Genomic DNA, 17,441 nt, shown 5'->3' with positions numbered 1-17,441 from the left:
ATTGTCATGCATAATCTCCTGTATTTGAGTAATCAACCCGTACCCCTGTCACCCCATGCCATGCCATGCCACTGAACTCTGGCCTTTAGTTCAATTTAGTTCAGTTTATTTTTGTTTAAGTAACACAAAATAATATAAGTTTTACAAATTGCAAAGACACAATCCATGTGAGACCAAAAAAAGGAGAAGCAAAAGCTTGTTTGCCGAAATTAACTTTTTAACTCAATATAAGTTACCTTACAATACTAGCAACTTTGTATTAATTTAAAATATGTTTATTGCAAAATAACATTTTCTCAGTTTGGTAAAACTGTACAAACTTACAAGAGATCACTTACATCAAATTAGATATTTACAAGATGTATAGCTGTACAAAATACAAAAAAAACAAAACAATTTCAGCTGACATTATAACCAACTGTTAGTGAAACAGGAATTATAGTCACAAATAAACGAATGATATTAAAAGTGCAATAAAACTGCATTAACACTTAACAGTGCATTGTTGCATACAAAACACAAATTGTCACAATTGTCTCATGAAGAATCATGCTTAATATTGTACTCCAGTCTCCTGATGCAGAGTAAAAATCCCATTGAAAAACTCTAAATTTAAGAGTTTAAAATAATTGCAACTTATCAGTTATGTGGTCACTTGTGGACAATTCACCATATTTTCAAGTACTTGCCAGTAGTTCGCAGTACATAGCTGATTAGCCTCTGTTGTACATTAATCCTCTTAATATTTGATATATATTTTCAGAAAAGTCTATGGAGATTTTCTATGAGATTTTTACTTACAGTTTTGGGAGAAGCCTCGAGGAGTGTGGCTCCATTATGTTTTTCATTTAAAGTTGTTGATGATTTTATGGAGTGAGTCCATGAGGAATGAGTTGACTGTCATTGTCACTATCCCATTCTTCTCAAACCCTCTGTCTGTTTCTGAATCTGAAAACAAAGCAATTATACTTAAGAAACTGTTGCGCTTGCTCATGTTTTGCCAACCAAAACCACTATTACATTAGAGTAAATATAGATAAGTGTCTCACCAGAGACAAAAACAGGATACCGGGCTGATATGTTTTGAACCTGCTGATGACAAAGGCACTGAAGATAGTTTGGTCGTTCTCTGGACATGAGATCACATTCATGATAGGGCAAAATGTCCAACAATCCATCTTCTTTGCATTTGTTCAAAAGATCGTTTTTCTCCTTGGCATCTGGGTACAATCTGGATAAAGGAGTTACAAAAGACAATTGTTTAGAACTGTGCTCAACCCCTTTAGGTGGGCCACCCACCAGGTTGGGAACCACCAATTTTGAAAAAAATCTTAGGTTTGTACCATAATAGTGTTGATACCCACCTTGCATTTTCTTTGAGCCGACGAATATCCCTATAATGTAACACCCACTTCCACTTGCCTGTTTGAATAAGCCTTTGAAGTATTTCCAAGATATTTTTCATATTACCTAAATTTTCAAAAAGGTACAAGTGTTGAGATAAATAGGAGAATACCAAATGTGTAAATCATCTAACTGAAGGTTTACTTGCCAGGGCTAAGAGACTCTACAGCTGCACTGTCAAACATCACAAAACCACCTTTGATGAAGACCTCCTGATATGTTAAATTGACAACATCATCAGGTTCATCAATCCCTGCAAATTGCACAACTGGGGACACCCGAAGCTGAAGCAAATGTGGCACCTTAAAGAAGACATTGAGACTGAGTATACAGTTGAGAAATATGGAAAGAAATGTTAACAGTTTAGTAAACCTTAAAAATATGCTCTGCAATGTCTTCATTTCTGATGATAACCAGTAATGGAGAGGAGCTGCTCTCTCTAAGGAAAAAGTTGGACGGTTGCACAGCAATGTGACCCTCTGCCTCCAAATATTCCTTTGTGGAAAAAAAAAGGTATATATTGGTCTATCTGGAGACTAATATCTGTTCATAGCATGCATTTACAGTCTTTATATAGTTAATTACAGTACACACTTATTTGTTGCTTTAAGTATTTTCTTTACTTACCCTGGTTTGGTTGAAGAAGACATCATCTGATGTGACGAAGAGGAAGAATCGGTTCTTGGTTTTGCAGGATTTCTTCACCACCGAATTCAGTCTATTGCGAAAACTGTCATCCATTTCTCTCTTCATTTGACTACAAAAGTCAAAGTAGTTGCAAGAATCTGTCGTCGCATCATCGGAATCCATTTTATGCAAATCTTTCAGTAGAGCTGTGTTCCTATTTCCTGAGCAGATCTTATCCATGATGCCCCTGTACAGTCGTGCACATTCAGCTGTTATTGCAGAGACCCCAGGCTGCTCCAGTTCTCCATGGGGTAGCGACGTTGAAGAACTCTGCGGTGCAACGTCTCTCAATTGTTCCTTGTCAGACATCTCTACACTAATTTTCTGATCAAAAAATGATAATGGTATTTGAATTTCACCAAAATCCTCATCTTGTTCCTGAAGATGGGAAAACTGAACAATTATGGGACTTGAGGATGAAAGGTTTGATGGGTCACTGTGAACTTGAAGGCATTGATTTTTCCTCTTTAATAGCAGTTTCATTTTATCTAAAAAAATGAGACATTCCTGATCCATTGATGCCTGAGTTGGATCATCCTGCAAACATCGCTTTGAAACCTTTTCCAGAAAAGAGGGTTCCTTTCTTTTGGTATTGGTAACTGTACAACTCAGTGAGCCTTCAGTTCCAAGGCTCAAATCTGTAATTTTATTAGTTTTGCTATTTACAAATGACGTTGTGCACTTCAAAAGGTCTTCGTCAGTGTATAGCTTTTTTACTATGCCAGTTTTATCTCTTGCATGGGTATCATGCTCAGTCATGGGCTCCGAGGTGATTGCCTTTGTGGGCATAATAGATGATACAGCTTCCGTGCATTGTAGATTTTTAACATCTTGCTGGACAGGTCTTGCAAGTTTACTGGGGACAAAATCATCAGCACAGTCCTCATTTTTATGGGCCTCAAAAACAGGGCCACTGCAAACAAAACTTCCCTGTTTTGTCCTTTTTATAGAAAACTTAATAGGCTTAGACCGAGTGACCGAATCACAAAGTAAGTGTGGCACTTGTTTGAGAGTATTCATTTGACCTTTGTCAGGACTCAGACTTGTGGAGCATAATGATAGGTTTGAGTTAGGTCTTTCACTTTCACTTTTTGTGGCTTGATCAGGCTTCTCAGTTGAGGAAACCGGTTTGCTCGCCACTTTAGGCAAATTGACAGGGTCTGTAAGGAGAGGGGTTAAACCATTTTCCTTGAGTTTCTGCACAATGTCTAATACATCATTGGAAGGTGATGCATACGGTTTAGATTCAGGAGGACAAGAATCACTCATATGGGATGCCATCTTCATGTCTGTGGAATCATGAAATAGAGCAGCACTCTTTCTATTTAAAATATTAGGAATATCAGGGGTATGTGTACTGTCCAACAAAAATTGATTTGATTTGTACTGTAAGGTGCACAGAAACTCATCTAAGCATTGTAAAGTCCTGAGAGTCCGGATTTCAACATCAGATTGAGCGCCAACTTTAGTCATTGCATCACAATTAATAGTTAAAGGTGCTTCTTTAACAGAAGCCTCATCCAGCACAGGGGTAGTGCTTCTTTCTGCTTCCTTTTCAGCACCATCTGGGGGAACCTTTTCCAAAAGATTTCCACTGCATCTAAGGTTTGACTGAGTTGTTGTGATTATATATGGCTGTTCATCAATAGTTGGGGTAGGACATCTGTCATCTGTCTCACCGTCTCCGATATCAAAGGGATTGTTGAATTCACTCTCAGCAACACTATTTTTTATGTGGTCACTGGGTTCATTGTGACTTGTGCTGTCTGCGCAGGTAGGTAGAGTTTCAGTGATGTCGTTGTGAGTGGATGAAGAGTCCGATGTAGCAATCTCCATATCTTCAACAGCTATCTCCTCATCCACTTCACTTGAAGTTCCTTTCAACATGTTCTCAATGGATGTACTCATTCCAATGAAAGGAATTGTAACACTTCCGGAGTTGTTTTCAACTTCTTCAGCTGAACTATTATTTATGTTTGTTTCATTAATTAAAGAGGCTTCAGCTACTTTCACACTTTCATCTTGAGACAAACTGCAATCCATAGCCTTTTCAACCAAGGTATCATGATTTGTAAACTCAGACGGACAACCCATGGCCATGCACTGTCCTGCTGGTTCATCTTTCTCCTTGATATTAGACACACTGACTGAGTCTATTACGGAAGTGCATTTCCTATCCTCTGCTTCTACTAATGGAGGTAAAACAACAGTATTGAAAGATTTTTGATCACTTCTACTTTCAGTACAAGTTTCTGTAACTATTGAAGTAGTAAATGCTTTGGGGAAGGCAAAAACATGCTGCCGTCGAACGACACTTTGATTAAACAAGCCATTTTCATGACAAGAACTCAACTGTAGAGTTTGGCAGGGGATAGTCTCACATTCTGTGGGTTGTTGGGGCTTGGGTGCGTCTCTGGTGGTGTCCTTTTGCAAGAGTTCTTTCAAGAGATTACAATTTCTAACTTCTTTATCATTCTGAGATGTGAGCGAGCTTATATGCTGGTTCATTGAAGCTAGTTTTTCCAAATATGCTTTCTTGACTTCAAAGAGATGTTTGCTTGTGATCGTGTCTACATCTCCATTTCCAGGATTTCGGTCAGTTGACAAGTTCAAGTCTGGCAAATTTTCCTTTACTTGGTGCTTATTTTTATTTTCTCGAGATGTATTTCTATGTTGAACAGATGACAGATGTGCATCCTTTTGAAGTCTTTTGCGGCCAGCACGTTTTCTGATGGGGGATTCTGGACATTTGGGGAAGTGAACCGGAGCATTCTCGGTCTGGTGGTCATTAGGCTCAGCTGTATGAAACACAGGTGTTTGGACATTGTTGGTCCAAATGTTTGTATTTGGAGTCCCGGACCACACAGGAATGAAGAGCTGATGGTTCAGTTCAGATGAGCCACTATTCTCATTCACAGGGACACCAACATATTTCAATGGTGTAGCATTTCCTGCAGTATGGATTGAATTCCAGTACCACTGTGTAAAACAAACAAAACAAAAGAACACTTAACAGTTAACAGCTACAACAAATGTGTGTGGTTTAAATCACAATCATAAAATATGATAAAACATATTTGTTAAGAGTATATCAAATTTATCAAACCTGAATGGGAAGGGTGGCCTGCAGTCCTTGTGGATTTATTGTACTCCATGATGGCGCTTGTGCCTTTTCTTTCAGCTCCGGATTTTGATCTGCAGTCTCCACATTAGATGGTTTCTGAGACAAGTTCAAAACAACTGGCTCTTTGTCTACAACACTGTTTTTGGGTTTGCTAAGATCTAGAATTTTTGGTTCAAGCATGTCTGCTTCATTCGGCAAAGAGCCGTGCAGAATGGTTTCTGGAACACACTGCTCGGGTCTCTCTTCATTTGAAAAATGGCTGCTTAAAACAGTTTTTGAGACACTTTGCTCATGTCCCTTTACAATGAACGCATCCACTGCATCTAAAACAGTGTCTTCTGATAATACCAGTGTCATGTCTGGATCAAGATGAAAGAACCTAGCTGTTGAGCGGCTGTAAAACAGACCAATCCACATGTGAACAATGAGTTGTATTTCTTCAGTGGTGTCATGAATGGAAAAATCCCAGGGGCTATAAAAGTAAAAACAAAGCCACACATTAGTGTAATTTTACCACACGAGTTCTATAGTAAAGTAATATACAGTAGAAGATCAGCAAGTATAACACATACCCATGTAAGGCTCTGACAACAGTTTTCTCCTTTGGATCAACTGCGAATCGACTGTCCAGATTAAAGTCGTACAATCCTTCCCAATGTCTTGTGACTTGAACAGATTTTTCCTTGTTCACAATGGTGCGTAACAAGCAAAACTTTCTTCTATACCAGCTTTTTTGGGGGTCTCCAGGATCCCTTTCTTTCCATTCAGCTATTTCCTCTGGACTGAAAATAGGATGTATTGTTTGTGCCCCTTCCCACAGTCTCTTAGAATGCAGCAGTCTGGAGGAACCATTTAAAGGTGAAACCTGGAAAGGTGCTGGCAATGCCAACAGCAAAGAAGGAGATGAGGGCAATGAGTAAGCATGTTCTTGACATATCACATCAACCAATTCACTGCTTCCAAAAGAGTCTGGCGATGGAGTTTCAGGTGGCTGAATGGGTTTAGAGGCAGGGTGTTTAAGCAAAGCATGAAGAACAGACTGTTGTTCAGGGTTGGAAGCATCTTTTGTAATCTCACACTTCTTCAAACTTGACCCAAATTCTTGCAAACACGCTTCGATTGGATGCGGTGAAACCTGTTCTTTATTGGCGTTAAGGGCCAAGTCAGCAAGTAAATTCAAAGCCTCTGAAGATGTGTCTGTTTTTTCCTTAACAGTCTTCCTGACTGAAATATCCCTAGAACACCCTTCGTACTGTTTTTCAGCATAACAAGTTGGGGTTTGAAAATGCAACCACCCTGTGAAAACAAAACAAAGAAGACAAAGAGAAGTATGAAAATGTAAAGTACCACATTTAAAGCTTATGAAACACATTGTCATTGTTTGTCAACATGCAAATAGAGCAAGATTTTTGAATGCAAGACAATGCTACGCCACCAGAGAGTGAAAGATGACTATTTCAGAAGAAAATTGCAAACACTGCAAGCACAGTGGTTTTGAGCGAGAGCATTAGTAATTTAAATACGAGAATTTCAAAAATAGTACTTACATTTCTTTTTGACTTGCTCTGCAGATACTCTTTGATTCTTCTTCAGCATTTTAAGTCGTGACCCCAATGCTTTTGGTGAAGACTGAGCCTGCTGCTTACAAGGATGTTCTTTGGGTGAAACCATTTCTTTTTCCATAGGCAGGTCACTTCTTTGCACACAATTTATATCCAAAGTCCCTCTAGGAGTCAAACCCAGGGCATGTGCAAAAATAGGGTCAACTGAAGGCAAGTTGACAAGATTTTGGTTATCCACATCAGTCTCCTTGGCATGTATGTCACCGCTGCTCTTCTCAGGTGTTATGTCTCTGCTAGTCCTTTTTGGACTAGGTTCCATGTCCAGCTCATCCTTTACACTGAGACCATTTCTGAGATCAGCATTTTTTCTCTTTTTGAGAATAACAGACTTCAATCCTTTCAGCATCTCTTCACCTTTTGATTTTTCTGCAATGGGACTGTCCTTTTTGTGGTTCTCCTTGTGCTCTTCTAAAAGATGGTTTGTACAACTAGTAATCACACATTTGTCAACATTTATACAACGGCCTTCCTCAGTGGGCTTTGGTGTCTCTGTATCATCACCAGTTTCTTGCTTATTCTTTGAAGCATTAGAGACATCACTAAGTGCATCAGCAATTGTTTCTTTGGGGTGCAGTTTATCTTTGGTAAGTCGTAATTTCGCTTGTACAGATTTTATTTGTTCAGAATCAACAGAGCCATAAGGGATAAATATTCTCCCACAGGTACTAATAACTGGCTTTAGACCCCATCGTTCAGACTTCTTCTTAAGAGTACAAGTCTCCAGTTCCTTTAAGAGTGCATTATCAGTAAGACAGGCATCTACTGCTTGCTCTAAAACCTGTGAGGTTTTTGAGGAGGATTGATCATTTTCTGGTTTATCTCCTTGAGTTTCAGAAGTGTCTAAGTGTTTTTGTAATTCTTGTGTGGTCAAATGGTCCATACACAATGATTCATCTTTTCCTAGTAGAGTTTTGACTATTTGTAAACTAGGGCTTTGAGCAGATTCCAAGTTCTGTTCAAGAGGTAGCATATCCGAGTCTGCTACAAGGTTACTGCCATCTGAGCTGTTCAATGTAATTTTGTTTCGTACAATTTCACTCAAGGAGTTCAAAGTGGCCGTTTGTAATTCTGCAGTCACAGAAAGTTGACTATGCTTTGTCACATCTTGCCCCTCCTCCCCAACAGTTTGAGCTGCCGAAGTTATACAGACAATCAACTCCTCTGAAGGTTCAGTTCTCAAAGGTGACTTTGATGCTTCTACAAATGTATCTTTTCTAGAAGGTATTGCGTTTGTCTCAGACATTGCCCCTTGAGTCTGAGCATTTGGTACCATCAGAGACATAGCGGAGACCTGCTGTGAAGTGTCCTGTGGGATCTCAACATTTGTTGTACATTCCTGGTCTGGTATGTTTTCTGATCCAGAGCCAACCATGTTTGTTGATGGTTCTTCTGGAGATGACAAACAAATATAAATGTCATCCTCAAGATCCTCTCGTCGCACTTCTTGTCCAGCAACAAAGATTTCATAAGCTTTGGAAACAGGCAGTTGAAAAGAGTTTGCATTGTTCAAGTACAACTTGATACACTGCCACTGCTTGTCCGTCCACTCGGGAGTTGAATACAAATGCCCATGGGTATCGGGCACATCATACTGATCAGGGAAGATGCTGGCATCCCGAAAGGGACTTGAAGGGAGGTCCGGACTGATCAGTGTGGCATAACTCTGCATATAATGGACAAATCTTTCAGAGAGATCTTCATTTGTGTTGAGGCTTGTTTTCTCAATTTCCCCCTCTGCGTATGTCAGCAACGGCAGGACACATAGGGCATCAGATGGAAGGCTCCGCTTCATTTGGTCACATTTCATGACTGGAGAAAAAACAGTCCATAAAATATAGATTTTCTGCATGCAACTTGTTGAGGATTTGAACACACTTTCAAATATTAACACTTTACCTTTCTGTATCGCTTGGGACTCTGGAAACACAAACACACCTTGCAGAACTTTATCGGTGGTCGCCCCACTATCTGAAAAGTCACAAGGGGAGGAGTTGATTATCTGTATAGCTAATATTTTGTATCAACATTTTAAGCATTTCTTCCTACCATTATCACGGCAAATAACATGGGATCCATGAATCAGGACAAGAAAACCCCCATCACTTAATGTAATAATAAGTGCCTTAGAATAAAACAAAAAACAAATAAAGCAAAACCAAAATCCAACACCAAAAAAATATCAAAGCCAAGATCAAAAAACTCACAACATCCTTTTCTTTTATCTCTTGTAAAAGATGTGTCAATTTCTCCTTTTCTTCCAAGCTTAAAGAAACTATTTCACACAAACTGCAGACTATCTCCTCTTGCAGGGCTACAATTGTTCAAGAAAATAGGTAATTTTAAAAAGAATTCCTCACTTATTTGACAGTCATTTATCTAAAATTTTAACAGTACCTTTTCCGTTTAGAGTTGTGTCAAAGGTGGCTTTTGGTAGCAGTTTTCTGAGGTTTGACATAGAAATGGCATGCTCAACTTTAATCACTGGTGGCCTAAAATAGCAGAATGTACGTAAGATTAGCATATGTAATACATTGAAATGTTTTTGATTAGGCTGACTCTGCAATAACTTACAGTTTTGCGCGGGTTAAGGCACCTGCCCTTGATCTGATCTCAATATTGAATATCTGGGAGCCTATTTGAAGGGTCCCCATCCAGGGAGAATATGGACAAGCTATAAAAATAAAGAAATTACAGATGAGTTGAGTGATATAAAACAATAATAATTGTGTTCATTCATCGGAATTAAAACCTTAATTTAAAAAACATTGAACTTGCATTTTGTACTTACCAACTTTTTTCTCTTTACTGCCAAGAAAAAACAAATAAAAAAATAAAATACAAACTACAAACAAAATCTAAAAATGATTGAGGTGATTCTCAATATACCTTTTCTCCTGTTTAGTTTCTTTGGTGTCGGTATATGAAAATGCTACAATCGCATATGGACAAGCAAGGCTGGGAGATTGGGCAGTGCTCCCATTGTCAAGTAGCTCATATAAGTAATACTGTGGGGGAGGCACACGCATTAAGCACATTGAACAACATTTCAGTATGTTTATAGACATGTATTAGGAAATAATTATAACTATGTTTTACACAGAGTTGCAAATATAGATCAGGAGTACCCAGACGAAACCTACACAGGCACAGGGAGAACATGCAAACTCCACACAGAAAGACGCCGACGCCTTCAAACTGTGAAGCATGAGTGCTAACCGCTGCACCACCGTGCCGCCAGAACAACTGAACGATCTCGCTGAAGGTGGAGATGATTGCTTGCTGCCTCCATATTTGGTCTAGAGGCATCAGCCTCACATGCTTCGTAGCCTTTTGGATACAGCAGTTTTAGTAACTCAAAGGTCAAGGGTTCAAATCCATTTACCTGTATTTAATTTCTTTAACAATTATCGTAATTTCAGTCAAAGAAAATACAAATAGCACAAACTCTGCTTTATCTTTCTTGAAGGATGTAAGAGTGAAGAGCAGGTTGTGAAAATTAGCAAATAGTCAAAGAATGGACTCAAACCAACAACGCTGAGGATGGAGCAATGTTGCAGCACTCGACTATCAGCTGCACACTGTGGTCCACAATTGATTTTATGGATAACTTCTGCGATGTTTTTATTTTTATTTTTTATCCAATAAAATCCACTTTATTAAAGCACATTTGAACAAAAACGTTTCCAAAATGCTGCACATAAGATCATAAAAACAAACAGATGCAATACTATTTAGCTCTACCACTAATAATAAAACAAAATAAAGAGAATACACTAAAAGCTGCATGAAACAAAAAAATGTCAGTAAAAACAAATATAAATAAAATAGACTAAACAATAAAATAAACATGTGGATAAAACAATAAAACAAACTAGATAAAATAAATAAAAGATACAGGGAACTATACAACTCACGCGGTGTTAAAAGCCTGACAATAAACGTAGGTCTTGAGACGAGATTTAAAACACCCCACTGTGCTTGTTTTCCCTGTGTCTGCGTAGGTTTCCTCCGGGTACTCTGGTTTCCCCTACCACTAAAAACATGTACAATAGGCCAGGATGAATGAGGGTGTGTTAGAGAGTGCGAGTGGGGGACGGCGTAGCGTGTTTACGTGCATGCGACCCATGTATATTCATTAACATGCACTGTCCCAACCAAATAATAAATAAATAAAATATTGTTTGAAACATGTACAGCACTTTGGGCAATGTCGACCGTATTTTAAATGTGGTATATAAATAAACTTTGACCTTGACCTGAAAGATTAGGAAGAAATCTGATAACTATCTATATCAGATAATGTATATCAGATTAGCTGCTTACATGCCACTTCAATAAGCAATCCAACTAAGAACCAGATTATCAAGGGGTTTTTGGTTAACATTAAGGAATCCCATCCCCTCTCACTGTATACTTCTGAACAAAATGGTCTTCAGTAGTCATTTTATTCTGGGAAATAAAGATAGTGACCACTCACTAAAATTGTACTAGTTTTACCTGTGTCCTTTCAAAGGCCAGAAATGAACTTGTTTTTGACGAAACCGACGGCAACTGTTCAGACACATGGCAGTCAAACCCCACTGTGGGCTCAGTCAAGTTTTGTGTGTAGTTTTCAGAAACCTTTTTCACTCTCCCCTGTGGAGAAGTATAGGGTTAAATTGAGTGAAACCAAGCGAAAAACCAACAAGGTCAATTAATTCTTACCCGTGTTAGCCGTAAGATGGCAATGTACCCGGACTTCCCATGATACCAGCGATTGAGATCCAAACAGTCAGAGTACATAGATAGATACACACCTATAGAGAGAATAAAGCTGGCTTTATGACACTAAACACATTTTTTTCACATTCAAGCACATGATTGCAAAAATAAAAGTTAGAAGAGTGAAAAACAAAGAAAAACTAAGCTATTAATAAACAGTGTAGTAGCACACTAGGTGCTCTATGCTGCTAATGATAATACTCCAGTGAACATGAGGTGGGGCTGGAACTGAATCCAAAACTGGTTTGGCAGGTTGGTGTGGCAGTTCAGCAGTGTGTCAGATAGGGTCCAAAGTTATTTGACAATTGAAAATGTTGAGAGGCAGATTGACATTATCAACATATGACAAAGCATTTTCCCTTGTGGAACAACAGTAAGTCTAATATAAGGAACACAGGTGTAGGTACAGTATAATAAGACATGTCTTTAGAATGTTAAAAATGGGCAACAGTTATATTACATATTACTGATATTATTCCATCATTTACACAATGTAATTCATGATGTATTAAATGTGACAGATATTAGTTCTTAGGGAAATCATTAATAGTAACAGTATGCGGAAGCAGGGATAGGCAAGTTTGCTTGGCAGCTGGTCAATTTTCTTCCTAGTGACAAATTAGGGACTGAACCTCCCAATCATTTCCCAACGTGCACTGCTTTCTTCAAATGCCAGTGTGTATCATATATATGGCCTAACAGATTTACCATATTTCCAGAATTTTAGAGTACGCAAACAGGAGTATGAATTGTTGATTGTTGCATCTTAGCATACTGGATGACCAGATTTTGCCCCTGGGCCTGATGCTACCTTCCCCTTAATTAACAACATCCTATGAGCTGAGCACAGTAGAATTTAGAGTTGCTGCCCCACTTCACAAATCGTTTCTCTTTCACTTTTGGACAAGTTTTAAATCCGACATATACCAGGTTTCACTTTCATATACAAGAGCAGCAGCAGCAGCAGCAGAAGACATATATCTTGGACTAACTTAGATCTATTTGCATCAAATGGACTTCGCAGTTCAGGTAAATATTTAGCCATTTCCGATTTCTGTTAGTTAATGAATAATATATACATACATAGCCTATTGAAATGTGTAAATCTTTTACCCTTAGTGGGATCTCCCAGAGTTGTACATGTTCCTTTTCCAGTGAGCACACCAGTTTCTCCAATTGATTTTGCCTTAAAAATAATAATACATGTGACTGGTCAGGTTAGTTACAACATGCATTTTAAGGTGTGGCAAGATTCCCATTCCTCTGTACCTTGCTGAGTTCATCAAACAATAAAAACCCGAAGGTCTCCTTCAAATCTTCGTCTACATATCCTTGTTCTCTCCTTTTCTCTCGACAGGTATTGTACTAAGATATACATAAAACATGATTAAAGGTCCATATTTTAACAAATGTATAATAACAATAATCTAAATTAATCAGAAATCAGTCTTAGAAAAAGACTCACACAGTTGTAACGCACTAAATAACAAAGTGAGATAATAAAAGTAGCCGACCTTTTCCTCGAGGGCAGAATTCCGTATCAAAAAGGCGGCCGTGTATTTGAAGGAGTGTTTCGATTCCTCAAACAAATACGCACTTTGAAGCTGACCCAAAATGCTGCTGAGAAAGTCGCCAGAACTCACAGGAACAGATATTAAATGACCTGAAAGTACAAATAAGTGCCAAAACAATAAGTACCAACCAGCAGCAGGACACGCGAGCCAGTCTCGGCCGATCCGCACACATTTATAAGCGCATTTTCACTTTCAGCTTCTCAGTCGCTAAAAAGTTGAGCTATACGGACGGAACTGTTTGTCCTGCCAACAGCGGAGACACCTGATCTACCAGTTATTCTGCTTCGTAAAACGACGGTCCAAAACCCCGCGATCCTCATTTTCCTTATTCTATAGCATAACATTCAATAAACAAACAGAAACAGCATCAAATGGATAAAAACAGAACCTGTGTTCGATGGAGCGCCATTGCCACTTTCCATTGCTCAATACTTATGAAACCTGTCCTTCTACTTTTGCCATGGGCGGAAAACGGCTCCCTGGAGTTCTTAACATCGCAACGTAACACAATATCCTCAGAAAAACGATGTGGAAGTTTACTTCACGAGTTGCTAGTCCGTTTGGAGGACTTTGTACAGGCATGGTAAAAAAAACGACAACCAGGAAGTAAAAAAAATCTCGATCTCGCAAGATACGACTTAAACCACAAAATGATCCGCTTTTTCGTCTCTACGGATCGAAATAAGCTGGCGTAAATGCTGGCTTCTGTGTTAAAGCAAAAGCAGCGTGTCGCATATCCATGAGCGAAAAAGAAACAGAAACCTATCTAGCCCACAGCTTCCATCTTGAAAGACTACACCAACTGTGACGCTGTTGGTGGGGAACAGGCTCGCCGCCCTTTCCTGTTTTTCTGCTGAACCTCTGGGTGAAATCAATGGTTTGCTGCGGTCTGAATGCAACGCCACGAGTATTTTCCTTTACATGCGGTAAAAGTAGTACAGCATAGGCGCAGCAAGCAGCCTGTATATATAAATCTGCATGTAACCTTAGCATTAAAGTTGGACTAGACTCGTTTACTCGCAGAGCTCAAATCTGACCATGATCTGATTTCTGGACTTCTCAGAGTGTTGGAATTGCTTACAACCCTAATCTGGGATAGGGTGAATATGGGTAAAGTGGGGCAATGGGTAAAGGGGGACACTTAACTTTAATAATGATAAAAAAATATTATTATAATTATTACTAAAAATACAAACACACCCAATAATTAGAAAGTGCAGGATAGGAAAACAATGGTTCTCTGGATATGACTTTACTTCATATGGCCTGGCAAGCCATAGCCTTCTACCCAATAGTATAAAAGTGGAGGTATGTCCCATGAAATAGCATTTGGGAATTTATGATCTTAGTTAAGCTATTACACACATGTAAGGAATGCTTCTGCAAACAAAACATCTCAAAATCACATGTTTATTCTTTATACTTTTATTTTAAAGTTTTTTTTTTTTTTCATTGTCCCACTTTACCAATGCGCTATTGGTAATCAGGACAGCTTCATATTGGTAAAGTGGGACAGTGTATTTTTGTGGAAAATCCAGGGTATTTGTTTTTTATTTTTTTATTTACACATCTTGAAAATTACATTATTTTAACAATATATTTCTTGTTTAAATTAACCTTTCTGATGATTACATTTCTGACTGAAGTTTCAACTGTAGCCCTTGTTTACTATGACCTGTTGATTGCCAGCAACATTTCAACATTTAGTTATTCTTTGACGTTTCTAAATTCCTTAGTAGCTTTTATAATATGGCTTACATTTCTTTTCATATCTTTTGTTCCAACTTAACCAATTAAAGGCGTTCATAGATTAAACGCGTGTGTATTTTGGTATGCCCTTCAAATAATTCCTCACTCACTTATAAACAAAAACAAATGAACACAACAGCATTATTCATCTATTGTTCTGTCACACTTGTTTTTACTTTATATACCAAAGCTGCTGGTTAGATATTGGAACATCGAGGCCCTATCTCACACTACAGTTATTCTATTGTGTTATTATTTGTCATAACCGCTAACATAAAACCATAGAACCATAAAAGTAGTTGCTACAATAATATTAATGATTTTGAATACAACAATTGAGATTTTAATAGTGTCCCACTTTACCAATTACAAGTGTCCCACTTTACTTATAGCACCTCTAAAAAATTGTCATTGTGTTAAATGTTTGAATATTTATCCTCCACTGGTCTAAAATAGACATCTAAAGCGTTTTTGTTTTGTTTTTAATATATAACATTAAAGACATTTTATACTAAACACAATAAAATTCAAAAGGTGTCCCACTTTACCCATAAAATGTATTCACCCATCATGACCTTGACTTTCTCCTGATGTTTTGCCTGTGCTAGCACAGTATAATTACAGTGTAATTGCTGTATAATACAGTATAATTACCAGTCATCTTCACCTGGTGCTACAGGTGGAACTGATTGAAGGGAGGGGTGAGCAGACAGTTCAACAAATCAGATTCAGATTCATTTATTGGCCATTTGCAGTTTGAAAAACCACATTGGAAAAAAATGTGCAAAGAGCTCAAAGTGCGATATGTAAAACACGTAAAAAGATAAGATAAGATAAACCTTTATTAATCTCACAAAGGAGAAATTCACTTGTTACAGTCGGCGTTACTTCACAGTCTTATTGTACAGTCTGACAGCAGTGGGGATGAAGGCTTTGCGGTAGCGCTCCGTCCTGCACTGAGGGTGTCTCAGTCTGCCACTGAGAGAGCTGCTGCGCTCTTCTACAGTCCCGTGCAGTGGGTGGGAGGTGTTGTCCATGATGGAGGTGAGCTTGGCTAACACCCTCCTGTCCCTCACCTCCTCCACAGAGTCCAGACACAATATAAAAAACAGAACAAACAAACAATGCCACATTAAAAGCCTAGGGGCAAAATATTGTACAATAAAAGTCCACACAGATAAATGTAATAGAAGTGCCTGTTTAAAGTGCCTTGTTTAAAGTGATCACAGCTTGAGGAAAGAAACTGTTAATATGTTGATCAGTAGAACATATGATGGAGCCACGCTTATTGTGAATCAATTTCACTTGGTGTTGTGGAAATTAAACAGACAACAGGTGGAAATGAGAGGCAATTAGCAAGATCACTCCAAAAGAGGAATGGTTTTGCAGGTGGTGACCACAGACCATTTCCCTGTCTTCATCCTTTGTACCGTATTTTTGGAACACTTTTGCATTTGTCCAGTGTTCTCACCACTAGAGGTATCATGAGGAGGCATCTACAACCCACAGAAGTCGCTCAGGGAGTGATGCTCATCCAAAATGGCACGTCCATTCGTGCTGTGGCAAGAAGGTTTGCTGTGTCTCCCAGCGCAGTGTCCAGAGCATGGAGGAGATACCAGGAGACAGGCCAGTACACCAGGAGACCTGGGGGGGGGCGACCGAGGTCAACAACCCAGCAGCAGGACCGCTATCTGCTCATTTGTGCCTGGAGAAACAGGAGAAGCACTGCCCGAGCCCTACAAAATGACCTCAAGAGGGCCACAAATGTGCATGTTGGTCCTCAAACGGTCAGAAACCCACTCCATGAGGGTGGTATGAGGGCCCAACGTCCACAAGTTGACACATGTGACAGACGTGACAGAGTCTGGAGACGCCCTGGAGAACGTTCTGCTGATGCAACATCATCCAGCATGACCGGTTTGGTGGTGGGTCAGTGACGGTCTGGGGAGGCATTTCATTGGAGGGCCGCACAGCCCTCCATGTGCGAGCCAGAGGTTCCCTGACTGGCATTGGGGACCGGGATGAGATCCTCAGACCTATTGTAAGACCATATGCTGGTGCTGTGGGCCCTGGGTTCCTTCTGATGCCTGATAATGCCAGGCCACATGTGGCAAGAGTGTGTCAGCAGTTCCTGCATGATGAAGGTATTGATGTGATGGACTGGCCTGCCCGTTCCCCAGACTTAAATCCAATAGAGCACATCTGGGACATCATGTCTCGGTCCATCCTTCAACGCCACGTCGCACCACAGACTGTCCAGGAGCTGACTGGTGCTCTAATCCAGGTCTGGGAGGAGATCCCTCAGGAGGACATCCGTGGTCTCATCAGGAGCATGCCCAGGCGTTGTAGGGAGTGCATTCAGGCACGTGGAGGCCACACACACACTACTGAGGATGATACAGACTCGTTTGGAGGAATTTCTACAGAATTTGGATCAACCAGTGACCTGATTTGTCACTTTGATTTTGACTATTATTTTGGATCCAGACCTCCAGAGGCTGAGAATTTGATTTCCATTTA

The 17,441-nt window shown here is 39.4% G+C and overlaps 1 protein-coding gene across 2 annotated transcripts; it reads right to left on the bottom strand.

Moving 5' to 3' along the window:
* Positions 1–674: 674 nt before the first annotated feature.
* On the bottom strand, positions 675–13,820 carry tasor2 (transcription activation suppressor family member 2). Of its 2 annotated transcripts, none has more exons than XM_079568502.1 (22): positions 13,561–13,820; positions 13,113–13,261; positions 12,868–12,963; positions 12,712–12,784; positions 11,542–11,633; positions 11,335–11,472; positions 9,724–9,842; positions 9,626–9,642; positions 9,409–9,508; positions 9,232–9,326; positions 9,042–9,148; positions 8,884–8,959; positions 8,734–8,805; positions 6,763–8,646; positions 5,788–6,511; positions 5,198–5,687; positions 2,032–5,070; positions 1,777–1,899; positions 1,553–1,706; positions 1,365–1,470; positions 1,050–1,231; positions 675–948 (listed from the first exon to the last, which is right to left on the bottom strand). In XM_079568502.1, exons 1-22 carry the CDS (start codon positions 13,592–13,594, stop codon positions 845–847), a joined length of 7,974 nt encoding a protein of 2,657 aa, XP_079424628.1. In that variant the 5' UTR covers positions 13,595–13,820; the 3' UTR covers positions 675–844. The 2 variants fall into 2 exon arrangements, with proteins under 2 accessions (XP_079424628.1, XP_079424629.1); XM_079568503.1 differs by having other exon boundaries at positions 5,788–6,091.
* Positions 13,821–17,441: the final 3,621 nt, after the last annotated feature.

This window comes from Gobius niger (genome assembly GCF_951799975.1).
Source record: "Gobius niger genome assembly, chromosome: 12".
Lineage (NCBI taxonomy): Eukaryota > Metazoa > Chordata > Actinopteri > Gobiiformes > Gobiidae > Gobius > Gobius niger.
This window is presented reverse-complemented; position numbering and strand designations above follow the sequence as displayed.